At 37.4% G+C, this 21,176-nt stretch overlaps 1 protein-coding gene across 4 annotated transcripts in view; it reads right to left on the reverse strand.

Moving 5' to 3' along the window:
• Positions 1 to 282: 282 nt before the first annotated feature.
• FAM193A (family with sequence similarity 193 member A) overlaps positions 283 to 21,176 on the reverse strand; it is a 76,213-nt gene continuing 55,319 nt past the window's right edge. For all 4 annotated transcript variants that reach the window (XM_064653389.1, XM_064653388.1, XM_064653387.1 and 1 more), the window contains 9 exons: positions 18,105 to 18,356; positions 16,013 to 16,211; positions 14,455 to 14,727; positions 13,838 to 14,120; positions 11,734 to 11,920; positions 9,715 to 9,945; positions 7,006 to 7,846; positions 4,004 to 4,085; positions 283 to 1,160 (listed from right to left, as the gene is read on the reverse strand). In XM_064653389.1, coding sequence (XP_064509459.1) covers positions 1,067 to 1,160; positions 4,004 to 4,085; positions 7,006 to 7,846; positions 9,715 to 9,945; positions 11,734 to 11,920; positions 13,838 to 14,120; positions 14,455 to 14,727; positions 16,013 to 16,211; positions 18,105 to 18,356 — 2,442 coding nt within the window. In that variant the 3' untranslated portion in view covers positions 283 to 1,066. The remainder of the gene's footprint in view (positions 1,161 to 4,003; positions 4,086 to 7,005; positions 7,847 to 9,714; positions 9,946 to 11,733; positions 11,921 to 13,837; positions 14,121 to 14,454; positions 14,728 to 16,012; positions 16,212 to 18,104; positions 18,357 to 21,176) is intronic.

A 21,176-nucleotide genomic window follows, 5' to 3' on the forward strand; every position in this document is an offset into this window, starting at 1 on the left:
AAATTTCTGTATTAGCTTGTTTCTCACCAATTATCCACTGAAATAGAAACATTAAAGTAATTCACAGAAACTTAGTTCCACAATTCAGCAGCAGCCTTTCTCATTCTAGCAGACAGCAGTTTTCCTATTATGTGAGCTGGCAAACAAAGAATATGCAAAAGTTAATTAGCATTCACTGACCAATTCTGACACACAATGAAATTTAGTTTAGAAAACTTTTTTTTTGTAGGTTTCTTTCTTCCCCTTCCCCACCCAAGCAGGAAAAAAGCAAGACACAAGTCGTCTGCCATACTAATGTATTCCATCTTTCAAAAAGAAAGACATGATTTTAATATTACTTAACAATATGTTAAAAAAGTAGCCAGTTAGGCTTCAGTGTTAATACAATTATACACTCTATAACAGATTTGATAGTGTGAGTACTGTTCTTTTTTAAATTTTCTCATTCTGCAAGTATTCTTACACAAGCTGGCTACAAGTCAGGAAAAAAAATCAAAACACAAATAGCGTAACTTGTACACTCTTAAACAGTAGATTGTGAAAGAATTGAGGGAATACTTGTCCCATAAGAGCCTCTTTTTCATGAAGTCATGTCAGGAGAATTCTGGAGCAGATGAAAGCACAACTGACTAGGTCCATTCCTTTGTCAGGAGTCAGAATGACAAAACATAGCTAGATGCAGAAGTGACAGGAGCCACTGCAGATGATGCAACCTAGTATTTTGGCCTCCACCCAAGCCTAAGCAATTTAAAGTCTTTGAGGCCAAGGCATTCAGAAGGAGATGGAAAAGAGCTATTGTTCCAACTCCAACGGCATACAGCTACAATCAAGTAAGTCTCACTCACAGACTACAAGCACACAAGCTAACAAATTCAGGTAGAAAGTGGCAATTTTTCAGTCCGCAAGAATTATCAGGCCAAAGGGTTCAGTGCAGATCCACACAGCACTGGGGACAAGGCAAGGCAGCACTGGCTCAAGACCAGATAAGCTCTCAGCACAGCAGGACAGATAAGTGGAGTTGTCGTTCATTGATTCCTGCAGGGTTCCCTCCCCATCTTGTGTCATTTCAATGTGCAGCAAAGGTGGTTTTTTTCAAGCTAAAATTGGACCAGTTGATGGAAAGTCTCTGCCTTGTCTGTCTGGCAGAATCCAAGCAGAATCTGAAAAGAAAGAAGTGATAAACTGAAATCAATATACACAAAATCAAAACTCCTGTGTTACCCCTCTTTTGAAGAGTAGCTCTCATTCAGAAAGACATAACCTCTTTAAAAAATCATACCTGAAAAAAATCACTTGTCCATCACTCAAATACATCATAAACTTTAAACACCACTGTATTATCGGGAGTAAGCGAAGGAGGTAGCAAGGAGGTAGCAAGGAATGCTGCGTATTTAGCGGCACAGAAGTGAGTTAACCAGAAACAGAGACGGCATCACTGTATTCACCAAAAACCTTTGAAAGGCTACCACTTGAATGAGTGGTAGGTAGTGGGTAAAGCAGCATCACCAATGGCATGGGACACTGCTGCTTCTCTCCTTAACACAGAGAAGTTACATGTGAGACAAAGACCTAGGGAAAGGAGGCCTGTCTACAATACAGTGGATAACTAGCCCAACATGTCTGGAAAAACACCTTTAGAACAAAAATCCACTTATTCACTTTCACTGAACACAATTTATGGAAGAACACTGGAAAAGGTTGCCACATGCAAGCCTTTCAGTGACTGTTAATTCATGCTGAAGAACTTTATCGAGGCAAGGTGTAGCTGATTTAGGCTAAAGGCTGCACGACTGCATTAAAGTAGTGTAAACCTCTCTTGAAAGCTTTACTGCTTCTGTAATAACTGAAAGCCAAAAAAGGGGAGCAGACAGAAGGACCACAATAGAACAGGTACAGTGGAAGGTTAAAACTCGGCTTATTTTGTTCTTTCTATGCTAAAGTTGGAAGGAGTTTGCAATATTAATCCTGATGTCAGAGTGTAATTAAAGTATCCATCTATTATGCCACTACAAGTCAAGAAGAAAAGATGAATGAACAAACCATCAGTAAAAAGTATGAATTCAGTGGGCCTGTGCAGCTCAGTGCCATGGTGGGTTACTAAAACAAGCCACGTTACTAGTCTTCAAAGTATTATGCTGGGAATTATCAAATTATAGAGGAACCTATATATTAAAAGTACCTTCATGGCATTAAGTACATGTTTTTCTCCCCTAAAACAGCATCAATCAGGGCTTTTCAGAAACCTTTTCTAAGCAGATATACATTAAAAAAATGGACAGTTACACACAATTCCTAACAGATGACAGTAAAGGAGTAGATTACACCAATCACTGAATGAACACAAAACGGTCCACTTTAAAGTGCTAACTCTTCATCTGGAATCACATTTGACAAGTTTATCTCCAAAATTCAACTGCACTTCTCCAAATACAAGACACTGTTTCATTTGTCCTACTGTGAGTAAATAACTGATGAAAAGAACTTTTCTATTTGCTACAGATACTGCAAACTTGAATGAAGCTAAGAATATTCCATAACAAAGGCTTATGCTATACCAACACTAGCAGTATCTAATACACAGTGTATTTCACTTGTAAAACCTACATTCCCATTTAAAAAAAAATCCTTTAATTGGCACCACTCATAAAAATAACTTTTGAGACTAGAGACCATGCACTGGTGAAAATTTCATCATCTTGTACATTGTAGTTCCATAAGTAATCAGATGCATGCATTTTGCAGTAATACTTAGCAGCAGTTGTATTCTGTTCTTTTGCAAGACCCAGACACACACTACATCCCAGGCACAAAGGCTATGAAAACTATATAAATTTAGAAGAGAAATTGATGCTGAAAGTCCTTGCTTAAAAAACTCATCCTTTAAACAAATACCTTTTGTTGTTGTGAAATAATACTGTTGAGTCCTGAATTATTCGAGTCAGCAAACTGAGTTATTTGTAACTTTTCAGATTTGGCTAAAAGGCTCACTAAATGTATTAATGGGAAATTAGCACACTCAGCCAACATTAAAGAACACAAACTGAATGATTGTGTGGATTGAGTGGATTTCAGTGCTACAGGAGAACATGTGCTACACTATTTAAACATGAGCTGTCTCCTTATATTTGAGGAATTTAAAAGTAACTAATCACAGAACATTCTGAGTTGGAAGGGACTCACAAGGATCAAGTCCAACTCTCAATACGATGCATAAATCCCCAAATCAACCAAAATGCACAGAAGAAAAAGCTTTCACAAGGAAAGGTTCATGCTGTTCTTTTACTGTCACTGTAATAGGCCAGGCTGGATGGAGCTCTGAGCAACCTGATCCAGTGAAAGGTGTCCCTGCCCATGGCAGGGGGTTGTAACTAGATGGTCTTTAAGGTCTCTTTCAACCCAGGCCATTCTATGATTTTATGATAATGATTTGCATAAATTAATATCCCACAGTTGTATCATCTCTACTTTGTGTATAGAATTCTGATTAATAGCTCCTGTAAACAAGGAAGAAAACAATGAACAAACCTTTCTCAAGTATCTTTTTGGAAATTTAAACATTAAGGTTTTATTTGCTCAGCAGTTAAAATAATGTTAGGTTTTTCTTTTCTTTTTTCTTAAACACTAATCAGTTATTTGGCCTATGTGGAAAATAAAGGAAATATTCATGCAAACTTTACTTTGAAAAAAAAATAAAGGTAACAGAGAATATTCTGAAAGCCTCGATGAGCACCTGGGGGACACACAGATAATTCTGGCACTCATTTCTGTATTTGTGCTATTCAGCTATGAGCTGTGCCCACAGATCACAGCTCTGGTGACTGTTACAGTATTCAACTGTAACAGGATTTGCTGTGTTACACGACAGTGCAACACAGGCTTTTCTGCCAGGGGCTAGTTATTAAACTGTGGGTTGGTGTGGTGGAGTTGTTTTTGTTTGTTTTACAACCATGACATATGGAAAGAAGCAACAACAGTTTTATGTGTAGAGATTACAGAACTTTACCTTTTAAAATACTCCACTTCTCTCTCTGTTTCATCCATTTCCACGCTGTCTAGATCAATGTCTTTGGGTAGAAACACATCATCTACAAAGGAAAAAGGATGACACTATGTTAGATTCCGTGGGGGGGGGGGAAGGAGAGAGGAAGAAGCTTGAAGAAGCTGCATTAAAGATGTTTCTGGAGAACTAACTGAACTTTGTAGACTATTGATTATTCATATATAAGCTGAATTAATAATTAAAAATACATATTTATAATTAAAAAGACACTTCTAAAACCCCTATACTAATATCTCTGCCCAGTCTTTAAGGAGTTATACTGGGAACAAGGAAGAGATTAATAAACAGTAAATTTACTGATTTCATGGGTTGCAAAAAGATACCATAAACCTGGAATATGCATGACAATAGTCAAATTATCCAAAGGGCTCAATGAATTAGATACCTGTTAAATGTCTGAAATTCATTGATCTTACTACTAAAAAGGTAGCTTCGGAAATATTTTTAAAATAGTATTTGTAAAGAAAAATACTTTAAGAATTCTGAGTTTCTACAGCTGCTGTACTCCCTCTGGGACATGATCATCAGGTTGTGTCTGAAAGAGTTTCAGTCATGCTAGCTACCATTAGGGTTTGGTTTTTTTTTTTTAAAAAAGCCCCACATTTAACACATTAATATATGACCTGAATTTAGGTCTCAGCTATAGCAACTATCTCAGTGTATGGTTCTCTTTTGTACTTTAAAAAGAAATAAATCATAAAGCATAATTTTTTGTAGAAACCAATTTGAACATTTTCCTCTTGAAATTTCTTTTGTGACCACATATATACTCCAATCTCATTTCTGAAGCTGCTTCACAAAACATTCCAAAAAGGCTGAGACAAAGAAACTAACCAAAAATACCAATTACACACCTGGACCCCAGAATCCTTGAGATTATGAGAATGGACAACACTCTTCTAAAGACACTTCTGGTGGTTTAAAAGTTGCATGTATTTGCTGTTTAACTTACTCTGAAGAAGCAGAAGGCCCTATAAACACAGGGCTTCCCTAACATTCCTAGTTTTCTTCAGCCTCTTTATAACAAGAAGTTAAAATACTCTGTCAGAATACATTTTTTTAAGAAACAGAGATCCCACCAAAAGCAATAATGTTCACTGCTTTAACAGTTCATTTTAAAACCCAGTTAAAACCCCCTAGCTTTGTTACCCCCTCTTCATGTTCTCAATTACCCAACTTCTCAATTTTTTTTCTCAGTTCATTTTTTGCGTCTTTGCTAATTTTGTACATCAACCCTGTGTCTTAAAAGAATTACAACCACATGAAAAAATGTATATTACAGTATCTTTCTTGTAGCTCCAAAGTCAGAACTACTTAAAGTAGAAATCCAGTCCCAACTCCAGAGAGAGCAGCACAATTCTCTCAGAAACATGTCCCTGTGTTTTTTCACACCTAAGCATTAACTTTCAGAAACTGTAAGTATACTTGATTTAAGCAGCAGAAAACAACACTGGGGGCAGGGAGGAGGACAAGATGCAGGAAGGTACCTGCATTCTCCTACAGTAAATGCGCTCCATCACCACCACCCTCTTTAATATTTTCTCCTTCAAATGTCTCCAGTCTCCTCTTTCTGCTCCCAGTTCTGGAGCTTTATCTTGCTCCAATCGCTGGAGTACATTCTTCTTGGTAAATTAAAAAAGCCAAACCCCAAACACACCACAAGAACTAAAGGTATCAGAGAAAATGGTTCCATGCAGTGGTTTAATGCTGTATTGCTGCTCCACTGACATGGAATGGAAACATTAAACATAAGATTTAAAAAGAAAGACTGGTGGGCTGACCCAACCCAACCATGAAACCACAAAAAAAGCAAAGCTGGGTTCTACACCTAGCACTTCCAACAACCATGAATTAGGTTTACATTTTTGTAACAAAGCTTAACAAACAAATATTCTGAAACACTGGCAAAGACTGTCAAAGGATTAAGGTCTGCTCTGCTGATGTGCTTATCAGTCAGAACGGCAGCAAGAACTGCCATACATTTGATTTTTGCACGGTTACCACTCGGCTACCAGGTGATCCCAGGGGAACGACCCACTGCTCTGAGCAGACCCATGTCCACAGCACAGAACTGCCATCTCGACTGGCAGTCCCAGCAGGGACCAGGCATGTGCAGGAATAAGGAATAACCTGGTGCCTGAGAACAGCAGTTTAACTGGTGTGCTGACGAAGCCAACCAGTCAGCACTGCACGTGCTTCTCAGCTCTGCTATTAGCTTTTGGATGTGTTCAGGCAAACAAGGAATAAGCTGGAAATAAAATTTTTCAAGTGTAACTTGCTTGAGTCAACTCAATCTCCCATGGTTTTATTCTTTCTATCAGATAAATAAAAAAATTCTGTTTACTAGGACAAGCTAAAACAGAGAACACAATATTACCAAGTAATTAACAATCCACTGCAACTTTTCACTTGGGCAAAAACAGTAAATTAGTCTTTTTTATTTACTTACCTGTTAATGTAATGAATATAAGAAAGGAATTATTTCCACTGGAAAAATGCATATTTATGCATGAATGACCATTCTTTGACAGTAGACTCCCCTTATTTCTCTTGCTTAAAGAATAAGATCAACTTCATACTATACTATACTATGCCATATGAAAAACAATCTCACTTTTGAAGAAATTCAAAATGGATTTCAGCATACTATTGAATTAAATTATATATTTATTTTAAGCAAGACAGGCTTTCCAGAAGACTGGCTTTCTTAACTGACAAAAACCCCCCACAAAACCTGCTATTTCATTTTTCAAAATATCCTACACCTCTTTACTAGAACTCTATCCATCTCTTAATTGTTATAGTTCTGATGACTTGAGTTTTTCTGACACCAGTTTCTCAAATTTACATTGGCAGAAAGGCCTGAAGATAAAGATGTCAGACTTCTGGATTTAAATGGTAACAATAAAAACAACCCAAGTTCTTCAACTTTCTTACACACTTACCAATGGAATTGTTGACTTTGTCCCCTTTTTTCTTTTTGTTTTTCTTGTTCTTGCCTTTTGGTTGAGGAGAATCTGCAAGTATTAGCTTATTATTTTGCTGCTGTTCACTTGGTGAAGGGGATTCACTTGTTATGGGTGCTTTCTCTTCCTTTACATGGTTCAACTGTTTTTTGTTGTTATTGTTCATTTTCTTCTCATCCTTTTTAGGTTCTGCGAGTGTTGGGAGCTCTGCTGCTTTTGCTTTGGATTCTATTTGGTTTCTGGTTTTAGTCTGAATCTCAGCTGCTTTGGGGGATTCAACAGGCTTTTTCAGTTGCTCAACACATGATTTGTTTATCTGCTTTAGCTTCTGTTTGCTGTTTCCTTCTTTATGTTGATGCATAATATCAAGCAGAAAAGAGAGGGGCTCATGCTGCTTTACACTGCCCTCTTTCTGATAGAGCAGCTTTGAGTCTCTAGTGTTTACACTGGACAGTTCACAGCCCGTCTCTAGAACTGGCCTCTGTTCTGTGTGGTTCACGTGTCTTGACAGTGAACCGGAGGAGGTTTCAATCTTTTCTGATTGTTCAAGTGTACCATTCTGAATGTCTTCAGGTGCGTTTGGGACAGGTTCCTTCACTGCCTGGCAGTTTCGAGTGAGCATGTCCACCTTCTGGCAGTCCTTACTGCTTCGTTCTTTCTTCTTTTTCTTTACAGCCCGCAGCTGCTGAAGTTCTTGAAGCCGCTGTAATTCCTGTTTCAGCCTCTCTTCTTCCTCTTCCTCACGCCGCCTCTGTTCCTCAAGCAACTGGTGATGCTCCCTCTCTCTGGCTTCAGCTTCGAGTCGAGCTTTTTCTTCAAGCTGCAAATTAAAAATAGGTTTATGAAAAGTGACAAATATTTTGGAAATTTAGAGTTTTAGGGATTATTACAACTTTTCTCTATGAACTTTATAAATACCAAGATGTGAACATATGAACATACTTAATCCACAAGTCTGCAGAGCAAGCAAATAACTACACAAAATCTGCCCTTTTAAGCACACTACAATCCTTTCTATATTTCCATTTTCTATGTTTCTGTGACTCATCTGACTGTTGTTAATACCAACTGTTGATCTTCTCTTTGCTATTGCTAAGCCTAACTTCCTATCAAACCCTTCTATATCCACAAAAATCTGCTGAAAACAAAACATTCAGCTTCATTCTCAACGACTGTGTTTATTAGTAAGGTAACTCATGTTTGCATCAGGTTGTATCTTTTACCTTTTCTCTTCCTATGGCAGCAGAGTTGCTCTGTTTCACTGTTCAGGAACTTTAGGAAGAGCAATCATTAAAAACATGCACCAAAACACTAAGCACATAATAGTTACATTGAAAGTTGTCAAAAATACTAAGGGTAGCAAAGTTTTCTATTGTCATCCATAAGTTCATTAACCAAAGCAAAGACACAAGAGATTTTTTCCAGCCAATACTGCCAATGCCTAAAACTTTGCTGTGCAGCACTGAACTTGCATCATTAGCAAAATGAATGAAAGTCATACACCAAGAACACTCATGACCCTTTATTTTCTTGCACATTTATAGGTTCCTGTATGGCATTACTTTTTCAGTTACAGAAGTCATGCAAAAAATCCTGTGAGAATCTTCCACTTTTTATGCTCGAAGTGCATTGCAAGAGCAAAGTGAATTTTGCATCTGAGTTTTACAAAATTAATTTTATTTATAAATAATCCACTAAGCCTTCAAGATGATGAATAGTGCTACAACACGAACCTAAAGAATTTAACTAGTGAACATTAGGTCTTCCAAACCCATGGAATCATTTAAAGAATGCAGAAGTAGAGCCAGAAGGAAATCCACAAACAAGAAAATATTTACAGCGTGGTCACATAACATGCTTACCAGACTTCAAAAAACATTCAGCAACCAATCTTATTGTGCTTTGAACTGATACCTAAGGCTGATACCTGAATTGCAGTAAGAAAAGCAGATGTCATGCTTGTTCCAACTAAAAAAAAAAAAATTTACTCTAGTAACTCAGCAAATACTGTTTTCAAAAAAATAATTTCACTGTTACATACTGGAGGGGTTTAGAAATCTTTTTTGCCAATTCTCTTTTGAAAGCAATCTGTAATTTCTTCTTCTTTGCCCCCTCTCTGCAGCTTGCCACTTCACTCCAGCTTGGGATAACCCTTTGTGTCATCATTTGGCACAGCAGTTAACCTCTGTCAAACAGGACAGCAAGGTGCTCAGTGCTAGCATTCTAAAAATATCAAACTTCAACTCTTCCTCTGTCATAAAAGCACTGACCTATGTTCCCTGACCTCCTACAGAGATACTTTACCATAATCATTATCCCAATACAGAAACACTGGCTTTCTAACTTCCCCCACTTCTAAACGTCATTGCTACAAAATAATAAAATTCTTAATGTTTCTGACACTCAGAAATAACTTTCTTAAGTGTGGGAAATTCCAGTATAAAGCTGACTTGCACCAAAACACATGGAAATGACACTGTGAGGAATATTCCCCGTCTACTACCATAACTCCTTAGGTAGCATCAGAACAGGTAAGCTGGCTGTGTGGAAACAAACAGGCAGTCTACCACAAACTATGCAGAAAACACTTACAGCATTATTATAAAGTCAGTGTACAGTGGCATACTTACAGAGACTGCACAGATTCAAAAACAGGGGGTCTAGGATAAATGTACTTTCATGTCTTACCTTTCTTTGCTTATGTCTGGCTCGCTTGGCTGCACGAGAACTGCTTACTGGTTTGGTTTCAGAGCTGTTTATAAATTGTAGCAAGTCTTCCACCTTTCGATGGTCAACAACACTTTCCCTTTCAGAGATCTGATCTGGCTTCTTCGGCTGTTCTTCTTTCCTTTTTGTTAAACGTAAACGAAGTTTTTCCCGCATCTCTGCATAATTTCTACTGGTTGGTGCAGCCGGAGGCTGAAGGACACAAGACAAAAATGTGGTGACCAAATGGAAAAATTTCACTGACCTAATACTTTTGAGATTTAGGAATTTTTGAGACCTTCAAATAATGTGGAAGGTCCAAAGCTGACTATCAAACTCCTCATTGTTCGTAGGTTCACCTAAAAGTGAATTTGACCAGCAACAGACCTGTCAGACTTGGTGCTGGCTTGTGAACTACGTTTTCCAACTGAAAGAATGACTGATCTTGAAGAGGATCACGTGAGCGAGAAGACAAAGAAATTTTCAAAAGCAAGAAAAGAGATTTCCATATTCCTCTGTGATTGGTATACCATATCTGAGAATTTGAAAGGAGCAGACATTTGCTGGTTTTATTTTCTATGAAGTCTGTTTCAGAGTTTGGGCTACACGGGCCCCTGGGCTATAACTGCAAAGGGCTGATTATCTTGCTCTGTGCCAGCATCCCCTACAGCAGAGTCACATCAATAACTTAACACTGCTGCAAGTGGAATCCTTGCATCATGTTTTATATCTGTATTCCCACTCACTGCTCCTGCCTCTCAACTCCCTCGTTCCTCCTCCCCTCCTGATGCCTTACCCTCTCCCCTCCTGTACTGGACCTGGTGCCCATCTATTTGCAGCTACACCAGTTCAACTCATTAAACCAGCAAAACAAAGGTAACTATCAAACACAGATAAACCTTAAACATGGTGGGAACATGCAAGGAGAAATGGTATCCCCTCCCTGCCATTTCAGCCACAGGGGCTTTTAATTCACTTCAAGCACCAAGATGAAACTGCATTTGATGCAATCCATGGCCTACAACCTGAGGTTTTGTTTCAAATGGGAAAAATGCCGGTGACTCAAATTCTACTACTGAGCTGATAATTAAAACAGATTATACACTGATTTACATTTTAAAAAAACCTACATATGGCAGCTTGACAGCTTTTAGCATTTCATTTGTGCAATTGAAAATATATGTTTACAAGACTTCACTAGACATGTTACTGGTATGAAGTTAACTTATGGATTCTTCAAATAAAGTCCAAAGTATTAAAATAAAGAACGTAAAAGATTCTGTATAACCTGCATGCATTAGAACTTAATCATTTCTTCAAAACATCCTTTAAATACAAATACAAGTCAGTGCCTAGCAAAATACACCAGTAAAGAAAACAGTTTGTAACTCTGAAAACAATGAAAATGCAGTTTGGGTTTTCCTTGGATAAAAATATAATTCAAACTTCCATGGCCTACATTCTAGGTAAGAATAGGTGTTTTTCCTTTTCTTTTTTTTTTTTGGAATCAAGTTTAAGTGAATACTTCAAGGATTGGTATTTTTACAGATGGGAGAATGGCTCATAAATTGCCACAAAGATGTAATGGCTCATAAATTGCCACAAAGATGTAAACTAATATCCTATATAAAGTGTACTTTTACCCAAACTCATCACATTTATTATAATTACAGTACTACAGATGAGTGTATGAATTTTGTAAAGTTATTGAAATGGCTCAATAACCCTGTCTGCAGTTTCAGTCAAACATGGTATCTATTATCCAAGTCAGTTGCTTCCTAAATCTTTTAGTCATTTTTATAGCTCTTGAATGCTTTCAACTGGAAAGGTTTGTTTCAATTCTTCATTTCAAAGGAAAATTACTTTCTAAGTCCTTTTACAACTTCTCTTGAGTGAGTTCCAATGCCACCCCCTTAGTTGCAGTCTGATAAATCACATGCAATCAATGATGAGTAAGTGACAAAAGACCAAACAAAAGCAATTTAAAATACAACAACTTACTCCTCCATGGCCGAAGAACTCACAGTAACAGCAGTCACAGTATTTTCCTTCCTTCTGATTTGTGGATGTTGAGGTACTGGAGCTATGCTCTGAACAACTATCTTCATCTTGGCTCTCCTCTCCATCATACTGTTGATGATCATACGTGTTACTGTTCTCACAGCGATGGCCCTCACAATCAGGATCACTATATTAAATTAAAAAAAAGCTTATAAAAACTCTAATGATAATAGATAAGGTATTTGGAAAAAAAAACCAAACCAAAAAACCCACAAAAACCAAAACAACAAAACAAAAAACCACCAACCATATACATTTATATGTACATCTACCAGGAACAATGATTCTCAAATTGGAATATCAGGCACCAGTATTGTACCCAACCCTAAAGCCTTCATCCACTAGCTTGCAAATGGAGACATTCCAAACCAAGCAGAAGGTAAACTGATACTTGGGAAAGAGGTTTATAAAAAAATTAACCTAGTGACTCACTGAACAAGCAGAAGCAAGAATAAGTCTTGGAACTGTTCTTCCTGGCTTTCAACAGGTAAAGTATTTCAGAAGTAGTGATTCTAGATATTTTAAATTAATGCTTTTGAAACTGCTGCCCATCTCATCACTTGTGGTCTGAAGAAAGCTGTGCAGTTGCAAATTCCCTGGTTTTAGACTGATTTGCAAGCTCTTGACTTAAATAAAAAAACCAAGGTCAGCTAAAACCAAAATGTTCCCATTACCCTGTTTGCAACTTTATTTTGAAGAGGAAATACTAGCATGTCTCTTCAATAAGCATGTACATGGCAGTTGATTTCCTCCAGAGCTCTGTATAACTGTGCACCCAACATATCTACTGTCCAGTTCTTCTAAAACTGATGTGATTTTTCTTCAAAAGAAAGCAGTATTAAAAAACCCCCTCACTTGTCTAGGACTAGTATTTCCTTGTTTATGTTAGAAAGGTGAAAACAGGCCATAATCTGTCTTGCTTACCAAATTTATATAAATCTTCTTTCTAACCTCACTCCCCTTCCCCAGAATGCAATCACTGCTTCTGAGTTGTCTTCCAGTTCATTCTTTTACAAACTAAAAATATCACATTAGCACCTGGAGATGATGAGAACAGTTGGCTATTGTGTTCAATAGCCCATATTCACTTATCTCCCTGCACCAGAAAATTTCTTTACAAAATTGCAATAAATTCTCATGTATGAAACAACAGTTACTTATTTTGTGACACCACCAATGAAACCAGTTGATAACAGAAATAAGGGCATTTTTAGAAGCACTTTAGGTGTGCAGTTACCAAACTCTACCTAAACCTTGCATCTTCCTCTGAAAACCTATAGTAGCCAGAAGGCTACATTCACAGCATCCATGATCACAGCCCTACAGGTCACAGAGCCCTTAGAGCAATGACTCAGCTGCTTTTCTGCCTCCACCCTCCAGACTTATCAAATAGCTGGCACCACTGTCAGTCTTCCACAATAGAGAACACTACCAGAAGACAGCTCCACCAAACTCCTCCCCAGCTCCCAGACCTCTGACAACCTTTATAAATCACATCCTTCCACACTATAACCACTGTATAAATGGTGGGACTGATACCTAAGAAGTCTTGAGTGTAGTCAGGAAAATGTGCTACCACGTGGCAAGTTTCAAGACCACATATGATCTTTTTATATTTTGAGCTAAATTACAGACTCCATAAGTTTTCACAGCTTTTCATTCCCGCTTGCCACGTAGCGCCAAAATGACAGAAAACCGGTACATTATACAACAGGTTTGTGTCTCAGCAGCAGCAATCACTACTGGCAACAACAGAGTAAAAAAAAAGTAGAGTTTGACTCGTATATCCCCAGGTAATGTTTCTAAAAGTGAGCTAACATTTGTTTTTAGGACTCTAAATTCAGTAACTAGACTCTGCAACGGAAATAGTATTTGTGAAGTCTCACACCAAGTTCCATACTAAGTATCTGTGCTCAGTTTCACTTGCTGAACACACAGACAGCTCTTCTTTCACACTACAACCAGTGGCAAAGGAGAAGAGGTATCTGTATTTTCATTTCCCTTCTATTGTAAAAAACAACAAGAATAACCACACCAAACTTACCTGCAGACACTTGGTGGGGCACTTGCAGAGCTGTCTGTGGTTGAAGTAGGAGGTGCAACTGTAGTAGGACAAAGACCTGAATGAGGATCCACGAATCCAGGGGCTGTTGCAGCAGTTTTGGGGAAAGGAGGAGCAGCAAGGTTTGGAAGATGTGGTGTAGAGGCTGGAGACAGTGCAGCAGGAGACAGTGAAGGAAGGGATGCTAAACTGGTAGGACTATTTCGTGGTGCAACTGGTGCAGAATGTCTATGGTCCTCTTTATTAATATTGTGGAACACTTCACCTGAATTGGGGGGGGAAAAGAAAACACAATTAAAAATAATTAATAGGTCTCCATTAACTACCCAAACAATCATATGAAGTGTTGGATGTTCTCAGCTTCTCTAAAAATCAGAAGTATTTCAACACATTTCTATTACCAGTTTCAAACCCTAACATCAAGGTCTTTCACAAAGTTCTTTAATCCAGGATTACAGAGACTAACTCAGGAGTAATAACAACAGCCATTAACGAAAATCATCAAGATATAACCAAAAGAAACCCATACATAAATCTTCATGGTTAGCTAAAGGTACTCGAGCCAGTTCTAAAGCTGTATGTGAATTACACATGCTTACCTATTGATGAAGGTCTCTTGGATGATACTTTGAATTGGTTGCTGCTTGACTGCACCGTAGTTGCTGTACAGGAGACAGAAGAAGTGGCAGAAGAGGTTGCCATGACAACTTTATTAGCTTCCATAAAGGCATCCTGGAAATTGTACAGACATTTCTTCTTTGCAGCATTTTTTTTCTCTTTGCTGTCAGTAACTGCTGTTGTTTCATTGCTAGATGTAGTAGGAAGTGCTTCGGGTCTTATTTCTGAGAGTGCTGGTGCTAATATATCACTCCCTTCAATTGAAACACACATAGTAATTCAGAATCACAGAATTACAGAATTGTCTTTATGGGATTTAGAATTAAGCATTCATTAATTTAGAAGCAGACAAGCAAAGATATATTTTGTTAGTGTTGGCTTAATATGATTAGTGAAGGGAATTCTCCTTTCCCCGTTCCTCCTCCCCAGATAATGGAGATGTAACAAAAAGTGCTGTGAAGTCACAGAGCAGAAATCACAAACCTTAAAGTTACAATTGTAAGAAGACTACTAAATATGTGTTAACAAGCAGCAAAGATGCTACAGATATCTTCATCCATTTAGAATTTAAAAATTAAAATTGGACACCATTTTACATGCTAAGTATATAATCTTAATATCTGAAGTCCAGGTTAGCCATGCAACAATTATAACCACAAACAACATATCCTTTTATCAGTACAACATGATAAATCTTATCTTTATTTATTTGACATTCCAGTTAACTACAGTAACACCTTTGTGATAGACCTTCCACCCAAATGTGCCACCACCCATCTGCTGGAACAGCTACCCATGACTACATTTGTAAATGGATGAGCTATCCTATGGAGGAAGTTTTCTGGATGTTTTTAATGCCTTTCCTTTTAAATATCACTGTAGTAACCTGACACAAGTTAGCAGCAGATCAGCCTGAAAAAAAAAGCCAAAACACAAACCCAAACTTCCCTTTCATATGAATCAAATGAAATAAAAAAGGCATTTTAATATTTGCTGTGATGCGACTGGAAAGTTTTCTTTCTCTCTGTAATTTCTCTTTTATTCTCTTTCACTTTAACCATTAGTGTTTACAAATGCTTCCTCGCTTAAATTAATCTTTTTCTTGATTTGTGTCTCTGTCTTTTTGAATGACAATGCAGTTATCTCTGTGCATTATAAGAAGGAGGATGTAGTACCATGTTACCAGTGCTCTTACTAGCCTGTAGAAATAAGGCAGGCCTTTGTGGCAGAATTCTAGAAGTTATTTAACTTTCTCCTTACTTCCCATTTCTCTACAGTCCTAAACTTCTGAAGACAACCATAACTCTACAATGACCACAGATGAAAAACAGCATGCTATTCTTCTGCCTTTACCATCTTCTCTCCAGTACATAAGAATTTATTTTTCAATTTTCAGCCCCACTGTAGTAGAAGTGGCAGCAAATCTGCCAGAATCTCAGCTTATAAAACCACGATGATGAAACCAACCACTCCTGAAAAAAACCCCTATAAAACACAAGGCTTTTAACTAGTCAGTGTGAAGTAGTAACAAACCCTCACCAGGAATTGTGTCAGGCAAAAATGTAGCAGGATTCCAGTTCTTGTCATTCATCATCTCTGAACCCCAAAGACTTATAAATTTAGAGCTATTCCAATCTGGAGTGCTCCCAAAACAGCTTGGATAAATATGATCTTGGAGAGATGCATTGAATACTTGATGCTTGTTTGTATGATTCTGAACTGGAGCTGGTGGTAATGCCTACAAAAATAAAGAGTATTTTCCTCATTAATATTCTGTTTGCTTACACAGTCACTCCAACAGCAGTGTTTTAACTGTGAAAAGCATTATAAAAAGCATAATAAACAATATTTCCAAGAATGATAAAAAAACCTGATTTGTTGATTATTAATGCAAATAATATATTACAGATTGTATGTAGTGTATATGCTTTATACTCAGAAACATTGCTTTTAGATACAGCTAAATGATGAAGATAAACATCCAAATCTCAAAAAATATTTGTGTTAATATGTAATTAAAAACACTATTTCTATGAATGTAGAACTTGTCAGTAATTACTACCTTTCAAAGCCCAAGCTGCCTAAACCAATCCTCTCTGACATGCCAATCACTACCACATTATACAATTGTGAAAAAGGGATTACAAACACTTCAGCATTGAAAATAAGGGCAAGAGAAAAAGAAATAAAACACATAAAACATAAAAAAGTTGTTTATTTTCTTCCGCTTTTTTCGTCTCCAACAATTAACAGGTTTCTGACTTAAAATTAACAGGCAAAGAATAAACCTTTTCATTTTAAGAAGAAACTGGAAAAAAAAAAAGGAGAGGGCATACATTTTCTTCTCCTATAGAGGTAAGTTGTTCTGGCTCACCCCATTTCTTCTGGCTGAAATTGTTTATTTACGTTCTAAAATGTAATTTCTCCTACAGACCTTATGTAATTCAAACATTATATTCAACTACTGCCTGCTTTAAAAAAAGGCAGGGAAAAGCAAGTTTATTCTATTTTTGCACTAGATTTGATGCAATGAAAAGCTATTCAGAAGTAGATATAGATATTAAAAATACCAGTTGAGTCCAATGACATTTCAGATGTGAAGGCCTAAACACTCATGGCCAAACAAAAAGAATTTTCATTATCTGACTAATGGGAAAGGTGGGAGGGGCTGGAATAACCTGTATTAAAGAAAATTCATATACATGAGTGCAAAAAACCACTTAATGGGGTTTCAGAAGAACAGTAGCAGTTGTTGCTGGCACATTGCAACAAAGCAAGGGACACTGGTAAGACAGGAAAAAAAGAAAACAAGTAGATGTTAAGGAGGACAGTAAGAGTCAATAACAGTCATCTTGGTGAGCTAATTTACTCTCCTTACAACCACAGGATCACTGGATCAGACCAAAGGGAGACAATAAGAATATGTATCTAATGACAAAGGCTTTGCCATTTTCAGCAGCATCCACAGTTCAACTCATTTAAATAGTGTGTGAAACAACATCCCGTTAATAGTAACTCTGGTTTTTGACTCCTACTTCTCAAAAGCTGCCACCTGGTTCCAGTTCTTGCTCCATATCTTTCTCTTGTTTATTACAAGTTTAAGGTCAAAAGAATTTTGCAGAACCTGCAAAAATGCAAGTTCTCTCAAAGCACAACAAAACTTACAAATAAGGCTCCTATGCCTCTGCTTTCTCAAAAAAAAAAAAAAGAAAATATCACTAACATTTTGAACTACAAATCTCAGAATATTATTGCCAAAATGGAATACTAAATTTTGACCTCTGTTATAAATGAAATTAATATCTAATTAGTCCTATTACAATGACTAAAGTCCCATCACTCCTTCCACCATTCAAGACTCATTTGACTCAACACACTTTCTAATCACAGTAAAGACATTATCAGTCTTCCTGACAAAAACTATCCTTAGTCCTTCTGTACCAAATCTTCCACCAGTTCTGAACCTGTCTTATTCCCCACCCCTCACTATTCCTCACAAAAGGAATACTATAAACAAACCACAATGTAAAGCAACTTTCACTGTTGACTGGTAGTCAGTCATGCTGGTTTGTTCAGATGTCCAGCATTTTTCCTGGGATGAGGATGCATCCCTGTCCTTCATCAGGCTTACCTTGTTGTGTGTGAAGGGAGAAGCAGTATACAAGGTGGGATGAATAAGTGGACGAGGCAGATGAGGAATTGTATGCAATGGTATATGCCCATGGATGTGAGGATAAAGATGAAGTGCAGGATGTGCAGGTTTTTCAGGATTCATAAACTGGTGGCCAGCAGGCAGCCTTCCAGTTGCAAGTGCAGGGGCTGTTAGTCCTGAGGCTTCTTGTTTGCAAACGTGACATTCACAAGCATTTGGACCTTGATCAGCCTGTAAAAAAAACCCAAAACCATAACCAAAAAAAGAACCAATTAAAAAATTCAATCTACTCAACAGACAGTAAAACTTAGTAATCATTATTTCATTATGCATACATCAATTTATATTTTCAGAGCATCCACAAAATTATTTTGTCTAATACCAATGGAAAAGCCTTGTAGTAAAGTAAAAAGCATTAACGAAGGATCTTTATCTTACTTAAGAATACCCTAAAATTGACAGCACTTCATACTATACAGACATTGAATGTCCATGATCAGTGACAACAAGCAAAACACTCATACAAAATACTGATACAAGCCTTGACAGTGCTTGATCATTACTAGGAAATTAATTACCCCAGTATTCAAAGAAAAAGTTGAATTGGATTAATATTTTCCACAATTTTCCAAGCATACAGAAAAAAGTACATGTAGGAAGTAGTGATAAAGGCTGATTTGCTGATAAAGTTGGAAGTAGTCCTAAGCTGCATTAGGCAGAGCACGGCCAGAATCTGCCAAGGGAAGCAATCTTTCCACTCTGGTGAGCACTGGTGAGACTGGTGCCAGGCTCAGTTCTAGGCTCCCTAGTATGAGACAGACATGGACACACTGCATGAGGCCAGTGAAGGACCACAAAGATGATTTAGGCCTTGAAGCATCTGTTAAACAAGGAGAGAATGAGATCACTAGGATTGTTCAGCCTCAACAAAGAAGACCCAGGGATCTTATCCATGTGCATTCGCTGACTGGGTGACGAAGAGACAAGTAGAAAGAACAGAGCCTGACTCCTCTCAGGGGTATCCCATGAAAGGGACAGGAGGAAATGGGCAGAGAGCGAAATACAGGAAATTCCACCCAAACCACTGATGTGTGAGAGTGGTTGAACACTGGAACATATTTACCCACAGCAGTTCTGGAGCCTCCATCCTTGACGATACTCAAAACACAACTGGACAGTGTGTTGATCAACCTTCTCTAGATGATCTTGCTTTGAGCAGGAAGGCTGGTCTAGATTATCTCCAGAAGTCCCTTCCAAACTCAACTGTTCTATGATTGTGTGAAGCTGACATTTCTCATGAAAAATTTCATAATCCCACCAACCACACCTTCTTCGAAACTTTTACTCATCTCAAGGTATTATCAGCCTCTGTTGTCTCAAAAGGACTCAAGACTTTAGAAAAAAAGCAGCCCAGGAAAGAGCAGCTCCATTTACCTCTCTCAGCTCAGTACTTTTTGCTGCCACTGTCACCTGATATTTCACTGAAAGATAATTTTATCAGAAGCAACAGCAGGACCACTTCCCAACTGCTCTTTTTCCCAGCAATATGGAAGTACACATTTTTCCAAAAATGTAACATTAGCTAATTATATTTCTAAAAAAGAATTGACAGGTGATATTCTTCTTAAATATGCCTTCCTCTTAGAAGCAAGGAATTCTTCATTACCACCTAAAAGCATTACAGCCTTTAAGATGAGATATATTTTAAGAACCAAAGATTTTATAAACCAAACACAATGATTAAATTAATTTGGTGCATAAAGAAGAAAAAAACCCAACTCTCTCAAAAAGAAATAGTATTACTAAGAAACCAACACTAATCTACTAAAAATTAAAAATGGAAAAAAGAAGTCAAACAGAATGATGAGACTCAAAACCCAATTCTGACAAACCTTTGCATACTGAAAAGGAATCCAAAGAGAGACAGAGATACTGAATAAATGAGCAATCCCAAGAGACAATGCCAAAAAATCTCAAATGCACATGACATGTACCAGTGAAATTAATCACTTAAATACAACACTATACTCACTCAGCTCTGATTAGAAGATCAGACTAAAAAAAGAAAATCACTAGGAGTTCCCCAGAATAATTCTGAGAAAATCCCTTTTCCATAAAGAAAACAAAAAAGTGAAAGGCTAAATCCATCTTTTTATTTTGTATTTTAGTTTGCTTCCCTAAGGCAAGTAGACTTACATAATCTCATTTGATTTTTCACAACAAATGCAGAATCTCTTCACTGGTTTCAAACTAGTTTGACAGAGGTCTCACCCCATGTAAGTATGGCACTGGTCAACCATACACAGAAAAAAACCTCTACATACTTGCTGAAAGAAAATCAGTTTACTCTTAACACACGAGAAAATACTTTCAGTGGAAGGTCTTACAAACATCCTAACCACAGGAGAACACCTACTGGGAGATGACTGTTGTCTAAGCTCTCAAAGGTGCACCAATGTGGATTCTTTTGTACAGTAAGAAATAAAAGTAACGTTCTCCCTTCAAAGCAGTGAGTCTGTGTCATAGCTGTGTGGTAACTCAGATTAAAAGCCACCCAACTACAAAAGCGAATCCATCAGATACTTTGCCTTGGTGCTCAGCTGTTAAACTGAACACCACTCCTGGCTGAGCAGATATTCTAGGCAGGGTTCTCTCAGTGGTCTGGTGACCTTACAGTCAAGAGCTTAATAACCTTAAACCATTAAAAACAAACAAAATCACACACACCAAGACCCATGACATAAGTCATGCAATGGATTTAAATACCCAAGGTTTTTCAATGGGGAAGGTTAATCCTCAAATATAATATTAAAAAATACTTAGTGTTAACTAAGTACTTGTAACATCCCCCAATTAATTTCAAATAACATAACATTAATATTTAGCAAAGACAAAGGTCAAACTTCCAGACAGAAATGCTCCTTAGTTTATGTCTCTCATTCATACAGGCAGGAATAAGTTTTTTACCCTTTTAACTGAAGCCACCTTCAATATGACAACATTTCTCATGTTTTGACTACAGGAAGATATTTGCCATGACAATATAACCTT

This window comes from Pseudopipra pipra, chromosome 4 (genome assembly GCF_036250125.1).
Source record: "Pseudopipra pipra isolate bDixPip1 chromosome 4, bDixPip1.hap1, whole genome shotgun sequence".
Taxonomy (NCBI): Eukaryota; Metazoa; Chordata; class Aves; order Passeriformes; family Pipridae; genus Pseudopipra; species Pseudopipra pipra.